This window comes from Wyeomyia smithii, chromosome 2, assembly GCF_029784165.1.
Source record: "Wyeomyia smithii strain HCP4-BCI-WySm-NY-G18 chromosome 2, ASM2978416v1, whole genome shotgun sequence".
Lineage (NCBI taxonomy): Eukaryota > Metazoa > Arthropoda > Insecta > Diptera > Culicidae > Wyeomyia > Wyeomyia smithii.
Genome location: NC_073695.1, coordinates 257643200 through 257660120, shown reverse-complemented (window position 1 = coordinate 257660120; position 16921 = coordinate 257643200). Strand labels below are relative to the sequence as shown.

At 36.3% G+C, this 16921-nt stretch overlaps 1 protein-coding gene across 7 annotated transcripts in view; it reads right to left on the bottom strand.

Moving 5' to 3' along the window:
- Positions 1–16921, bottom strand: part of LOC129721016 (transcription factor AP-2-epsilon) — a 343755-nt gene that overhangs the window by 45114 nt on the left and 281720 nt on the right. For 6 of the 7 annotated variants that reach the window (XM_055673042.1, XM_055673040.1, XM_055673039.1 and 3 more), the window contains one exon: positions 9113–9142. The exons of the other annotated variant lie outside the window; for it this stretch is intronic. In XM_055673042.1, coding sequence (XP_055529017.1) covers positions 9113–9142 — 30 coding nt within the window. The remainder of the gene's footprint in view (positions 1–9112; positions 9143–16921) is intronic. 7 annotated transcript variants of the gene reach the window in all.

Sequence of the window (16921 nt, the reverse complement as noted above, 5' to 3'; positions counted from 1 at the left end):
TAAAAGCTTCTGAAAATCGAAAAATACCAAATAACTTTTTCTGATGTGATTTCAGAGGCCTACTATGTTCTTGACATTTTTTCAAATTTACATACCTTCGGCGAATTTTCAACTATTTCATAGGTTTAGGACATTTTAGATAAAAAAATGCACTTTTTCAAACTGAAATTTCTCGAAAAGATGCAAAAACAACAATCTTCTCTCGAAAGATGGGTATGATTACTAGCTTTCCCAGGTGGTTCCACTAGTTTTTTGCAGTCTCTTTAAGCCTTGGGCGTGGGTGGAAAAAAATAGTTTTTTTTTGTTTTTTTGGCGTTTTTTCATGTTTTTTTTCTTCAAAGATGTGCAGAATTGAAACGATTTCTGGTTTTCCTTAAAAAGAACGCCAAGAATTTATATTTACGGCACCGTGCATTATTTGGAAGCATAAAGATAGAAAAAAAATTTTTTTTCCGTAAATAATTGTTATGTCACTAGTGTATGCAGATTCCAAAGTTTTTCAACAAAATTAGCAACATTCGTTGACGTTTCTCCAATACTTGAATTCTGTAAAGAAAATGACAGCTCAGAGATGGATACCCTTTTTTTAAATGTTGTCCATACGGAGGCATCCTGGTGTGGATCAGGTACCTCTGCATGAACAAAACTGAAAAAAAAGGATATCTATTTCTGAGCTGACATTTTCTGTCCAGAATTGAAGCATTGGAAAAACTTCAACGAATTTTGCAATTTTTTTTGAAAAAACACTTTTGCATCTGCATACACTAGTAACATAACAATTATTTTCGGTGAAAAATTATTTTTTTCTATCTTCATGTTTTCCAAATAATGCACGGTGTCGTAAATATAAATGTTTTTCGTACTTTTTAATAAAAAACAAAAGTCGTTTCGATTCTGTACATCTTTGAAGAAAATAAAACATGAAAAAATGCCGAGAAATAAAAAAAACTAATTTTTTTCACCCACGCACAAGTCTTTAAGAGACTGCAAGAAACTAGTGAAACCACCTGGGGAAGTTAGTACTAATCTCCTTATTTCAAGTGAAGACTGTTACTTTTGCAGCTTTTTGCAGCTTTTCGAGAAATTTCAGTTTGAAGAAGTGCATTTTTTTATCTAAAATGTCCTAAACCTATGAAAAAGTTGAAAATTCGCCGAAGGTATGTAAATTTGAAAAAATGTCAAGAACATAGTAGGCCTCTGAAGTCACATCAGAAAAAGTTATTTGGTATTTTTCGATTTTCAGAAACTTTTAGAATGTCTGTGTATAAAACTACCTGTATGTGGTCGATTTTCAAGAGATAGAACCAAAGTGTCTTTAGCAAAGTTTTTCTACATAAGACTGTCTACAACTTTGCTGAAGACTTCGTTATGATTTGATAAGTAAATAAAAAAATAAAATTTTTATCTCACTTTTAGGTGAATTAATCAAAAATTCATTTGCATCAAAAGATGTCCCATAAGATGTACAAAAAATTTGTCGAATATACTATAGCATTTAAATGACATCTTCATACTCAAAACGCTGACGATCACGTTTTTCGCGTTTTAAACCACACAGTACCAAAAAATGAAATTTACAAGTAATACAAATGAAAGCACATAACGGTTTCTAGCACATAAAGTGAAAAACATATACAATTTCTCACCGTTAATAATGCACAATACAGAATCGTTTTAAGCCATGTAAATTTGTACGATAATTGATATAAACTTAAAGCTTCGAATATAAATATGCATGCAAATTCACAATATATTCATTTACATTGCATGTGAATATATTGCCATACGGAATATTACATGGTTTCCAATGCTCCATTTATGTGCATTTAAAGTAATGTAAATTTTTTTTACTGTGCACTATGAAACACTCCAATTACCTAGCGGTCTGACAAATATCTACATAAAATATCGTTTAACACAGATTTTTTTTGAATAAACATCAATCGAAAAAAATATATATTAGGAGGAACACGAATGCCATAAACACCATGTCTTTTAAAAAATATATAAATCGCTATCGATCTACTTGTAACTTGATAATGCTTATTGCAAGATTTATATCAAAAAAATTATATCTCATATATTCAATGCGAGAAATGCAAAAAGAGTTATCTACGTTTCTTTCGCTTGTTCACAAAAAAGTCTTGTTCGAAAGGTGAAGGTTGCCTTAACGTTGTGATATAATAGTTAGTACATCTTCTCAATATTAAATACATAAAAAGTTAAATTAAAAATCAATCATTTTTTAATTTGTTTCAGATCATTCAACCAATCACCAGCTCGCTTCTATAGCTGAGAACAGGATGGTATAGTGAGGTATCGTACGTGCTATGTACCGATTCGAATGCATGCATTGTTACATTCACTAAACAGTTCTTGAACACAAATGTCTTAATCAATAGTTGAAGTTTCGAATTCTTTTGAATTGAAAACCAGTAAAAAAGTGAACTTAACCCTCTAGTACCCAAATTAATTTTTAGACGGAGTTCGAAAAAATCACTATTAAGCATCATAAACATTTTTTAAGTTCTTATTGAAGCTTTTTAGAGGTTCGACTGAGGACCGCTTGGAGGCGGCACTGGGCACTAGAGGGTTAAATCAATTGGAAATGCAGCGGATAACCAATCACAAGCAAGAGATGTAAGAGGTTCCACCTTTTTACAGGTCATGTCATTTTTCCAGTTTCGCAAGACACAAAGAGACTTTCTTTCTTTGGAGTTCTCAGACACGCAACAAACTAACACAAACTAACATACTAGTCTACTCGTCAATAGAGGTGAGTATTTTTATGCCTGGGTATTTGAATATGAGCTCGACGTGAAGACCGCTATTGAATCGTCTTGCGGCTTTTAAAAAAAAGTAGGAGGGTGGTATTCAAGACACGACCGCATGACGTTGACTACCGTATTCTTATTAAAAAAAAATCCATTGAAGCAAATAGTAGAGGGAATTGCAACGCTTCTTTTACAAAACTTCTGTAACAAAATTTCGAGGCACCAAAAGGTACCAGTTGCCGATTATTCTCGTTTACTGGTTAGTCCGTCCAGAATTCCAGCCATTTTAGTATTTTGCATTAGCCATTTATTACTAACAGCCACAAGCATAACGGGTGAAACCGGCACGAGATGACCGGTAATATTTTGTTTTTCCTCCTTTTTGCTGCTAACACCGAGCGTCCGTATGTATCCGGTACGGTTTAATAATGAAACTGATGGGGTGAAATGTTCGAACGATACGTTTTATACCAAGGCTTCGTCAGATAATTAGAAAGAAGGCGGGGCTATATAGATGATGGAATGGTAAAGACAAATGTTTCTTGAAAGCTGCGCCGGCCGCTGTCGTAATATTAACACCAACACAAACATGCATTTTTGCAAGGTTTTTTCCGCTAGCAGCAGCATTTGGTAAAACAGAAAATTCAATTAGCCGCTTCTGTACCAAAATTTCGAGGCAACAAAAGGTGCCAGTTGCCGATTATAGTTTCCTGGTTAGTCCGTCCAGAATTCCAGCCATTTAAGTGTTTTGCAGTAGCCATTCACTACTGAAGCCACCAGCATTACGGGTGAAACCGGCACGAGATGACCGGTACTATTTTGTATTTCCTCCTTTCAGCTGCTATCACCTAGCGTCCGCATGTCACTGGTGCGGTTTTGGAATCAGAATGATGGGGCGCCGGCCGCTGTCGTAAAATTAACACCAACAAAAAGATGCATATTTGCAAGGTTTTCTCCGCTAGCAGCAGCATAAACATCGGAAACAGAAAGTAACAACAACAATGACAACAAAGTCAGATCGATTGTATCCGTTTGTGTCGACTGTGCTTGGGAAGAGAGGTAGTGATTGGCTGCGCGGTATGATTTAGACAATCGATATTAATTACCAATTTTTCAATAGTGTATCTCAAACAATAGTTTGTTTTTGTTGCATAAATTTAACCGTAAAAGAATTTCTGATCGATTGATGCCAAAACCTCGAAAACCTGATTATAGATGACTGCAAAATAAGCGCTCAAAACCTGACCACTTTTCCCTGGTTTTCCCTGTTTGAATTACTAGATTTTCAAATTCAGAGTCCTAACTTCGATATAGACGTTAGTCAACTCCAAAAAAAACAATCAAATTCTTCTCGTATCGATAGATACGGCTGATACGAAAAGTACAGCGCCCTCAGCAACGCAACAGTTTAACAGCGTGTTGCATATAGTATCTGTGCGGCTAAAGGACTTTAACATTTCATTCGTGCTGACGTTGTGTGGTGGCAGACATGAGAATGGAGTGCAAAAAACTGCTGTGAAGTCGAATGAACCGTATTTCTGAGACGTTTGCACATTTTGAATAAAGTGTGATACTTTTTCCGAAACAAATTTAGCATTTTCATTATTATTATTTAATCGAATTAGTTATAATCATACCACTGTTACATAAGCAGTATCATAGATTTGTGGTGAACATCAAACTACTGTGTATCTGTAGCGGATTCTAATCATTGCTGTAGTTTGAAAAAAAATCATTGAGGTCGACTAGAAATCCCTTCGATATATAATTGGATTTTTTTCAGATAATAAAACTAATTTGGCAACCCGTTCATTTCTGGTTCTGGAGTATCAGCCTATTTGACGGTTGTTATGGAGTACGTGGTAGCTGTAAAAATGCTCGAAATGACACTGGAACAGAACTAGAATCATCCCCTGTCATTGGAAAATGGCAATCCGAAATAACTATAAATTAAGCAGACATGCCACCTTTGAGAAATGCCAATGCCACTTATCAGCGCCCCAAAATCATACAAATGAAGAAGTTGACATTTTTCTTCCACTCACCAACATATTGGTGATTTCTTTTCCTTTATGGACTTGCTCACTGCAACCACAATCGTTGATCTATTGTGAGATATGCCCGGCTGTCTGTTGTATTCTGCAAATCGATTTTAGTAAAACCGCTATCGAGAAGTGGCATGCTTATTATTTGTCCGTGCTTGTGTTTTTACCCTTGCTTTTTACATGCTTACTGCTCTACTATACCGAGCATCGTTCTTTCTGCCAAATATCACCAATTATAAATTCCCTGGAGAAGTTTCGTCAGGCGTCCTCTCACTAGTTTTACTATAGGAGGGACTTATTTTGTTAAGAGAAAGTCACAACAAAAGGTTATGGAATTCAATGTAAAGGAAGGAGCCTGAGAATCAACCCAAGCTTAAGTCCTTTATTACATTGAATGGCCTGATTCTACTACTTTTCGAACCCACGACCATCCGCTTGACAAAGCGGACTCGGTAATCTTGCTGCTACGCAGTTTCTCTCATACCGATAGTGATACAACTATAGTAGTTTTACGTCAATCATGCGGCCGTGTCTTGGATACCACTCTCTAAGTATTTCTTGTTGAAAAATTATACTATTAGAAACATTACATTAGTACATTAATGCAATAAAAAATGGCAACATTCCCTGAAAAATCAAAACTTTGTATTTGAAAATTTGTAATAAGCGTTTTTCGTTTAGCGGTTACGTTTCTTTCACATCAGAGCCGTTTCATCTTACTAAGATAGTCAACATCTTCAAACTTTAAAAAACGCCGATTGATGCAATTGTAAATTTTATTCAGCTGTAGGGTAAATGTTCTTTCATATATTTGTATTTAAGGAATTTTAACTATAATATCATCTCGCTTGGCGATGTTTATTTTAGACCAATGTTGTAAGCGGCTCCACCTTTTTTTCAAGTTCTGTCATTTTCCCAGTTCAGCAAGACGCAAAAGAGGTTTTATTTCGTATGTAATACGAATGTACAAAACATGAATCTAATTTTGGGAAGGCAAAAATGTTCGTGCAATATATGCTGAAAGATGCGTCCCTTTTAAAAAAATATCACAACTCAGCCAAATCTTAGCCGATTTTCGTACAACAACGCTAATGTTGTAAACATTCAGCATTAAGTTTAAAAAATCTTATTCATTTGAAAACAATTCATTACAATTTATTACACACAGGTAAAATCCATAAATATACCAACATATTGAAAAAATCCTTTCCAAAACCGTCAAAATATAAAGAATCAGTTAAACCATTCACCAAGTTCACTTTCACTAGGTCACTTCAGAAGAGCTTGCATTTTTTTGTCATTCGAAGCTCCGTATACCTAACTTACATAGTCTTATGTCAACCATGCTGTCTTGGATACTACCCAAACAAAAAAGTGGGTGGGCTACCACCCACTTTTATTTATTTTCTGGACAATCCAATCGTTATTTTGCTGGCTATGATTTTTAACCACTATACTATAAAAGAATATTTCAAAATACAATGTCATAATCTAGAGTAACTTCCAAAGAGATCTCAATGACTAAAATTCGTTCAGTGATAACAATGAATAAGAGTTCTTTCATTCTGCCATTTCACACCATACTCGATTTTTTGGATTACCACCCTACGTAAGTGAGACGTAGTTCTACGTCAAAAAAATGTCTGAAATTCGAAAAAAATGCACTTGAAGGAAAACTAGAGCCTTGGTACATTATTTTTTTCGAATTAGCAAAACATCATTGAGGGCTCTTAAAATTCCCCGACTATTTCAGGTAGAATAAAATTTTCTGATACATCCTGGTTGATTTGCTCGTAATTAAGAGTAACGCAAAAAAAAGGTAAGTCACAATTAACTAACACCGACAATAATCGTTCGAAACCTAGTTTTTTTGAGTTTCAACCTAAAAATAGGTGCACTGGAACAGCTGATATTAAATGTGGAAAGAATTCCTCCCTTTCGAGCTTTCAACTTTTCAAGAAGATCAAAAGTAAAATTGAATCTGATCCAACAATTTTTTTCAACTTTGTCAGACTTTGAAAAAATTCACAGAACTTCTTATCAAAAAATCAACAGTGAGTTGAATGAAAGAGGCAGAATGAATTTTCGACTTAACAAAACCAATTTTTATGAATGGTGATATGTAAAATTAACAAAAAAAAAACTTATATCCAAAACTTTCGCTGTAAAATTGCTGTTAAATCGTTCGTATTCCAAAGCTTTTTATTTTTCAGTTATCAATGAAAGTCTCAAAAATCATGGAATTCCAAATTGATACGATAGAGAATTCCAAATTGATTACGATAGAGAATTACAGGTTGTTCCTTTTCTCGAAAATGAACCGTTATGGATAACGTCAACTATGTAGGAACTGCAGACTGACTTCAGCAAAGCGTTCGATAGGTTTGGCATTTGAATGCATATTTTTGAACGTAGTCCTTAACTGGTTCAAGTCGTATTTAACAAGCTACTAATTTCTATTCAAGTCCCATCGGGTGTTCCTTACACAAGAGTTTGCTTGCTTTTATTTTACATAACGACCGTAAATCTTTAATTTAAAATAATCTTCAGTTTTCACAGGATGCTGACAACAAGCATAAGTTTTTAGAAATAATAAATATTATTTTGATGTTTTCAATGGTGGAATTCATACTTTTCAAAAGTATTTTGTGTGAGAACTGAACACCAGAACACAATCTAATAGTTTTTAGAAGAAACAAATGTTCCGTTTAGATAAATTTTAATGGTAAGTATTTTTTTCGCTTTAAAAAGCACGTAGCTTGTTTATAAATTTTCATTAATTGAAGGAACAATACATTAATTAAATTAATTTATTGTCAAACCAATTTATTCTTTTTGTACACGACAAATTCGCAATCGATTTGTGTCTACAATTGACAATTTATACTGAGTTGTGCTAAATTTGAACCGTGAAATGGGATAATGAAACTTTATGATTAGCAAAGAGAAGTGTGATTTTAATAAAGTTGTGTTTAAAAGTTCAAGAATAAATCAAAGAAAAAGTATAAAAGAAAGAAAAAAACACTAAAATCTTTAAATGAAAAAATAAAGGAAATAATTTTTGAATATTCAAACACATAAGTAAACATATGAAAGGAATTTATGAAAATATATAATCAAAAAAAGTAAGATTTGAAGTAAACAAATAAAACAATAAAATAAATAAATTATTTGTTGGAAAATATTAGTCTGGCAACATGTTTTCGTGAGCAAAAAAAATCCACCAATCTCGCGCCACGCCAAAAACTGATATGAATATAACATATATATGTACATAACATATGTATGTACATCGGAACACTCTGTCATCATCAGGAGCAAAATTATACGAGAGGCAGGAGAGCCGCTGACATTATCCACGGCGTGCATGCAAAGAGGGAGTTCGCAAATCACGTTTGCTGGATAGCCGCTTCCGCTGCACTGCACTGATGCTGAACCGCTGGCTTCTCTTCGGCGAAAAGTTCGGACTTGGTCGCACACAGAGGAACCGAAACCACATGAAATTTTTGCAATTTTTCCGCTCTCGTAAAGAATGGGAAGCACTCCGCTGGCGAGGAGCGTACAGCGCCAGTGCACTGCACGCGGGAAGAAAAACACGGCCAGCCGTTTTGTGTGCGGGTTTTGGTGGGGCCACGACGATTTAATTTATGCAAAAATTAGGCTGTAAACACACTTCTTCGTTCCGTTCTGCAGGGTCGTACCATCGAGGTATGAGCGAGTGCGGACAGCAATTTTGTGGGTTTCTTTAATTGCTGCCGACCGGTATTGCTGTCCGTAGTACCTGCCGCACTCGGTCCCTTTTGGCGTGGTTGACTGCTTCATTGATGAATGCGAATATAATTGACTCAGTAAATGGGCTTTCGGGCCAGTTGTCACAATAATTGGCCATGTTACAGGTAATCCTTGGGTTAAACTTTCTCCTGCCAAACGTGATTTCCGAGTGCGACTGCAGGTTCATCATCAACACGTGTGCAGTACTATCTTACTGTTCCGATCAGTTCGGTTCAGATTCCTAACCGGTGACCTCAAACTTGCGTTAAAGTTTTAAGTTTGAGTACCAGGTAAGGCTAAAAAACCATCAATCAAGCACACATGGCGAAAAGGATGCACCCTTTTCTGGGCCCTGCCTTCTGTTTGAATTTGCTTTAAAATAAAGGGACTTGGAAATAGGAGGAGCCAGGCTGGCCAGGACCCCTTGAGTTTGATATTTACGATTTCGGTTGCAATGATTGTAAATTCTGTTTTCGTGAACCCTCAGTTTGAAATGCGAGATAGACTTATTAATTCAATTACCAGCTGCGATTGAAGGGACGGCGTGAGTGTCTGGAAAGAGAAAGGAAAGAGAGAAAAACATATTGCTTTGTCTGCCTTGTATTTGTTTTTTTTTTTAATTTTAGTATTTAGTTGTCTGATTGAAAAATGTTTCATTCGGATTGTTGCATGAGCTGAAAATCGTCGGAAGCTGTTGTCTGCTGCCGCACGGGGGTTAGAGGTAACGCCCGATTTCTTTCTTCATCATGGTTTTCCCTACGTTGGCAAAAGCGACACTGCAATCGCTTCTGTCCTTGGCTCACAGGAGCGACGGCAAATTCCCATTCAAAAGGACCGGTACCCATAAATAACCTGGCAGCGCAAAACGGACACACATTTTGTGCCCGGGAGATAAGAGCGATATACTCGCAGCAAATAAGTGGGTTGATGATTTTTTCTCGGGCTAAGAAAAATGTGAAACTGATTTCCGCGTTAAACGAAAATTTTGGCACAGTTTTTCTGTGACTTCATCCCAGTTGTTCAGTCATCGTGAAAGCCAACTCAAGGTAGAAAATCCGAAAAGATGTGCCGCATCACTAACTTTCTATTCAAGAAATTTCGTTTTTCACGCCTCGGTTGAATTCGCCGAAGCAAATTTATAATAGCCAACAAAGCCACTCAATAAAAGGGGTGATACAAATTTCTATAACGGGCTGCAGTATCCTTTACCGACAAAAAGATCGGTGTCGGAGTGTGGGGGGACCACCGCATACCTGCTTACCCGCTCGCCATATATGCGCGGGATGTCATAAAGGATAATTTAGATTGCTGATAAGAAATATGTTTTGAGTGCACGACAACACAAAGGGTTACACAGGTTTCTCGACCGCTCGGTGGCTGCCGTTTGCTCGTTCATTCATCTTTTCAGCACCCCGAAAACTCCCACTCCTAAGCGGTGCCGAGAAGCGGGCCAAATGAGAAAGTGAGAAAGCCTGCCTTAGATTTTAACTGACTCGGTCTTTGGTTGAGCGGAGGAAACCATTAAAATGATGGATTACCCATCAACGAATTTACGGTCGATCTTCGACAGAATAAAAATGCGGAAAGTGCCCATTTTTTTGGCAGCAGTTACCTGTCGTAGCGATCCGGGTTATCAGCGAACGCAATTCGTAGACAATTTTACGCTTCCAAAAACATAAAGATAAGCCCTAATCTGCACCATCAGTGAATAACATCGTCGAACAGCACCGCAAACCGTTAGCGCTCACTGGTAACAACGCCCAGGTTGAGGCAATTCCGGGAAACACATAAAACTCGACTCTTCGGAAGCTGCAACCGTAAATTTCCTTCTGGGCCCCGAGCTCGGGCTCAGGCTGTAATTGGAATTCCGCTTTGGACCTGAACTGTCGGAGTCCACTGGCTAGGGGTTTGACGTTGTGAGGATTAATGAAGATCATTGAACAACGGCGATTATTTTGGGTTGTAGAATTTGCTGATTTCAATCTTCGCCAGAGGTTTTTTTTCGGGGTGTGATTTCGCGCATCACATCACAATCAAAAAGTATCATTCGAGACATAGCGCTATAATTTACGACGAAATGATGTACGTTTTTTATTCGTAAAACAAAAATCGAAATCTTGACTAGAAAGAAGCTGTGATGAAACGTAAGAAACGGTGATCGTTTATAAAAAAAAAACAATAAAGTTCTCCGATGATGCGGTCTTGAACCTACGAATGGTTATATTGGAATCAGCAAATATAAACAAAATTACACATTTTTGGAGAATAGCCGTGGAATAACAAGCAAAGAATTCATCTGCATTTGTGGGTGCTTTTCATTGCAACAGGCTCATAAGCATTTTTAGAAACAGTCATGTTTAAACCGTAAGCAAAATTTGGCGTACACATTTACTGACACGGGTGTTCCACAAGTATTGAACTCTTCAATTCATGCAAAATTTTGATCGTTCAAAAACATAGATAAAAGCAAAGCCTTGGTGCTACATTCCGTATCGGAACTCGACCTTCGGTTTATTATACACAGACTTCGCAGCCAACTGTTAAACTGACTGACACTAACAGTCTCTTTCGAGACGAGACTCGAGCCTACGACAACTGGCTTGTTAGGCGAGCATCGTAACTCGAGACTAGCTGGGAGAGTCAAAAAAAAACATAGATAAATTATCACAAATAACATTGTAAAAAAAAACAATATCGCACGCTAGCCTGGGGGCTAATGCGGTCTCGATCAACTAGATTAGTTGAGAGAATTCGTTATCGATATTGTTTTCGGGTTTTCGGATAAGTACAACGATACACCGTGCCCCAGTGCTGAGTCGAGAAAATTTCCAGCTCGAAAAGTTCCTCGACCTGATCGGGAATCGAGCCCGATATCACAACCGTGTGGGAGAACTAGCCGGGCCCGTTTTTAGTTTTTATTTCCCAGACAATGATTGTATTTAATATGAATAAATTGCATACTTCTTATCACAGCATGTTTAAAAATCAACACAAATTTAGATGTCATCATTCATTGGTTAAATAGTAGTACTAATGCGTTTCTATTTTCAAGCACTTCAGAAATCAGTGTTGCTGAAAGAGGTTGGCGTTCAGCTTGCGACTACGCAGCTCCCCATCGTTTAGACATAAAAATATCCTTTTGAAAGACCTCGTGGGACGGTTACAGCGAAATTCACTCTTTTCGAATTTTGCGAAAAAAATTGAATGCAAAAAAGGTCTAGCTTTGTATCGAATAGTTATAGCTGTATGATGTCTTCGAAAGGAATTTGTATTTTTATGGTGGTAATAATCGTTTAGAATAATATGCTCTAGACAAAACAAATTTTTGAAAAGTTGTAATAGAAAAACAAAATCAAAGGGTTTGACAAGAAAAAAGCTTTGAATTTAAATAAATAGACGTTTTTTTTGCTGTGAAGCTTCATATTTTGAAAAGATTTTACCATTTTGCTAAAGAAACTAGTTATGTATCTTCATTCTGTCAAAAGTAAGATTTTTTATGCTAGTAGGCTATGATCAAAATATTTTCTTATCTACTTTTCTGTTTATATTATTGCGAACAATTTTTCTGAAGGCTGATCAACAGTTGGTGCACAAATGAATCATTTTCAAAGCTCCTCTCTTGGAAATGGGTTTGCGCGAAGCAAGCTGTTCCTGCGTTTGGTATGGATACTTATCGTGTAGCTAGGTTGTTAAGCTGTACCAATTTTTATACATCATCCTAAAAATCTGCGTCTTCTGAACAAAATGCAACTAAAAAAATTAAACTGTAATTCAACTGATTTCGAGAAATTTTTATTCTTTATTTTAAAATCGAAGGACAACGAATGTATTTTTCTAAAAATCTCAGCGAATTACACTCCTTCAGCTAATATTTAGAAAACAGAAAACAGTGTGAAGATAAACAACTCAATTCCTCCAAATCAGCGTCAGAGGAGGTTTTTGGGTATCTTTCACGCAGGCAACCGTCAACATGGAAATTAAGTAATTGTCTTTGAAGCGACGAAACCAATCACGACACGTTGTTTCACTTGGAGCAGCATTTCTGTAAACCCTTTTTTTAGCTCTCGATGCACTTAATCTGCCACTTTCTTTGCATGAATTGAAAAGTAAAATGAAAATTTTTTGGCACAAAATCGGATATTTCATGCAACTAAAAGTATATAATGTTACAATAAAATTATTAACGTGGCAGATCGGTTCATCATTTTTAGATATATCGAAGCCGAGATCTACAACGAGAACTTAATTACGCATCTAATATTTGATTCGAGCCATTTGTGGTTTATTTCATCGGAACACTACTTCGACAATTGAAGTTTTCCTGAACCAAAGAATCATTGACAATTCAGATATTTTTTCGTTTCATCTCTGCTCTGTCGAGTCTTAGATTTTAGGTTTTTTTAAAACCCTGCGCAGATCATTTTATGAACTAACCATTGAACGCATATCTTGAAATAGGTTTTTTAGGCTGTTCGAATGATTTGGATTAATTTCCAAAATCATCATGTGGTATTTGAAGTTATTTTCAATCGATAGAAATTTTTTTTTAATTTATGAATAAATAAATAATTATTTATGTTTATTGTTCATTAAACTAATATTTATTACTAGCTGACCCGGCAAACTTCGTCCCGCCCATTTTTTTCTTTATTTAATTAAGTTTCAACATTCTACATTGATTACACATACTTCCAAAGATTGACCTTGGGATTTATTTATAGTTTGTAAATGCATGACGAATCGCTTATTGGACACTTTCAAACTCATAGGACAAAGCGAAATAAAAAAGCTGAGATAATCACATATCTCGGACAATTGTTTATTTATTATTATTTATTCAAAGGGGAAAAGCCACAATTTGAAGACTATTTTGAAAGGAGTTTTCTGGTTGTTTCTCTAATTCAAAAACAAATAATTCTTCTCCAAACAAATTTCTCCTTTTCAAAATCTAGACCTAATTATTATGTTAGATTATTTTGTATCAATGTGTTGTTTATCTAACACTGATGAAATAAATTTCTGAAAATAAAATGCAGCCCTGAAAAGATTCTAAATCGCATCTGGAGTTGATTTTTGGTATCTGGTTCAAAATGGTATGTGGGGTCAATTTCTGATTTCTGGGTTTCATTCAAGTTCCAGAAATACCCATTACGGCCATTTTGGACTATTTTTTCAGGAACCAGGATTATAAAACGGTGTCCGAGGTTGATTTTTGGCTTCTGCGCATCTGCGCGTTTTATTTGTGTGGGACCACCACCCCTTTTAAGTCGGAAGGGGTGTCAACCCGTCATTGATACGTACTCTAAAATTCTCGCTTTCTAAATTTGGTTCCGTTTTCGCGATTAGTTCTTGGGTTATGTAGATATTTGCGCTTCATTTGTAAGAAAGCCCTCCGTTTTAGAAGAGGTAGAGGTGTAGAACCGCCATAGAAATATTACTTACTCTCAAAAACCTCCACATGCCAAATTTGGTTTCATTTGCTTGATTAGTTCTCGAGTTGTGCAGAAATTTGTATAGACCGCTTCCGCTTTTTCCCTCTTTCTTCTTTCGGATCATTTCAAATGAAACTAATGACTATTTCAATTGACGGAGAGAGAGACTCTTTCCTTTCCTTCAGCGTCTCAATTGAAATTAACACCGCATCGCGTCGTTTGATGGTAGTTTTCTAATACCGCAAGCCGTAGTTGGAACGGCAATGGCATCCAATAAATACGTTACGCAAGTCCCCTGTCTCCGTCAGCACTCATTGTTATTTTCAATTGGGAATCGTCATGTGAGAGTGATGGTGATAATCTCAGCTTTCAATTGAAAAGCGTTTGTATCAATTTCAAGCCCTTCAGTTGTCAGAATCACAGCAAGAGCTTTCGACTGGGTGTCATGTGACTCACGAACTCACTATAACCTGACAATTGTCAATTGAAAATGACTTTGTCAGGCTCTGATCATGAGAACCTTCCACGATCCTAAAAACTCGTACATACAAATTTACACGTCGATCGGTTCAGTCATATCCAAGTCTATATGGATCAGACAGACAGACAGAAATCTATTTTAAAATCACTAGATTTTTAACATTTTTTTTAACATTTTCAACATTTTTTTAAAACTTTTTTTAACCTAATTGATTATTTAATATAGAGGGTATGTTCAGTTATGTATGTGGTGGTCCAGACAAGCGTTTTTATTGTTCTTGTGAACAAAAATGGCTGCTTGCAAAAGCGATGGTTACTCATTGTAAAAATGTTGGCTTCGATTTGAAAGTTTTATAACACTTTATACAAAATAGTGGAAAAAATTAACAGAGATGGTTATAGTTTGATTTCACAGCATTTTTAAATCAGAAAAGAACTTCAAAAACCATCAGCTGCAGCCGCGGGATGCAACACGCAACAGCGTGATGAACTGTTGCGTGGCTGAATGTGCTGCACTCTTGTTATCTGTAATCGACACTAGAGATGGTCGGGTACGGTTATTTTTACCCGAAACCCGTACCCGACCCGTACCCGACGGGTTCGGGTCGGGTTTCGGGTAACGCCAAAACATATTTTACGGGTTCGGGTCGGGTACGGGTAATTCAAAAACCAAAGCTTCGGGTTTGGGTCGGGTACGGGTTTGAAAAATTCTCAACTGGTCGGGTACGGGTAATTCGATTTTCGTGCATTATGAGAATTTAATTTTTAACATTTCAAACCTAGGTGTTTTCTTAGTGTCGATAATCGGAAAGATGGAAGAAGAAATTGCCCATTCTCACTCAACGAGAGATCGTCCAATACCACGGGGATGGCAGCCCTATCTAAACTCTACACGTTTGACAGTAGGCAACATATCGGGGCTTTATTTAAAAATAAAGCCCTGAGGCAGGCGCCCAACAAAAGTTCCATATACCTTTCACTTCAGTCGGGAAGACTCTTCACTCATTCAACATAGAAAGAGATAGCATGTTGCCATCCCCCTGGCCAATACCTATTCTGACAGTTGTCGGCAGTGTTTGCACCAAGGGAATGACATCATGCTATCTCTTTGTAATGTGAAAGTCAATAGTTCTTCCTGCAACCGTTTTGAGTTAAATGGAATTTTTGTTGGGCTTTTTTCATATCTGTGAGGGAAACCGCGGAGCATTGCACAGTAACAACTACAAACTAACTACGAATCAACTTTTTCTTTGACAGCAAAAAATCCAAGCTATCATTGAGCTTGCGTAGCATTTCAAAGTAATACATTTTTTTTAAACATATGTCAAAAAACGTCAATATGCCAAACTTCAAAAAGTCATAAAAAATTAGATCTCATGATATTGCACCCAAATTTTGGATTTAAGCACTTGAATGTTATAGCAATAAAGGAAAAATATTATGAAACAGCTGACGTAAAAAATTCAGGCGGATGGCCACCGATTTCCCACTGTGCATTGAGATGTTTGGTACGAAGCAAATAGGGGTAAACAGGGTAAGACCGCCCTGCGGGGTAAGACCGCCCACCGTAGTTTTACTACCAAGTTATAAAATAATTGAAAAATTTCTTTAACGTGTCTATTACAGTATAATTACATAACATTTTGCACGTTTTTCTGTTTTGATAGTGCACGAACGGTCGCAGAAATAATCAAAAACAACCTTTCAGCTGGCAACCAGTCAATGCGCTATTGTTTTGCGGCAACGGAACTTAAGGTTTTTCAGTCTAAAAATCTATTGTTTTGTTCGTGAATATACGTTTAATCGCTTGCCTGAATCTATCTCCTTTCGGAAATATCGAAGGCCGTGAGTAATCTTGTAATTTTGACTACTTTTTCGGTCAAATATGAAAATGTTCCACTGGGGGTAAAGTCGCCCACTATACAAGGGGTAAAACAGCCAAGAATCCAACTGCTTGTTGTTTTACTTCAAGACCCAAATGCCTCGACACTACAAAGGGAATATTTACAGGATCAGTAAAGCAACTTCAAGCCACATGAGACATCGATGTTAATCGACCATTTTCGATTTGGTTTAAGCTTTTCTAGTAATATATTTTAACAAGACTTATTTTTGAAAAAAGTAAACCTGTGTGAAAATGGTTTTAATGAACCAAAACAATTTTAGAGCCAGGACGGAGTGTTTGATGATAGGTATGACGTCTCTGGCAGAACTGAAAAAAGTAGTTTTTTACTTTCGAAAAAAGTACACATTCTAAAAAAAATTAAAGAAATAATATAGAAATAGAATTAAAAATATATTTTTTTTCAATTTTTTTTTGAAAAAAACATGTTTTTGCCTGTAAAATCTACAAAAGGTAAGCTAAAATTTTATGGTTGTTGGATCATGGAGTAATAGAAATATTATTAGCTCAATTTTT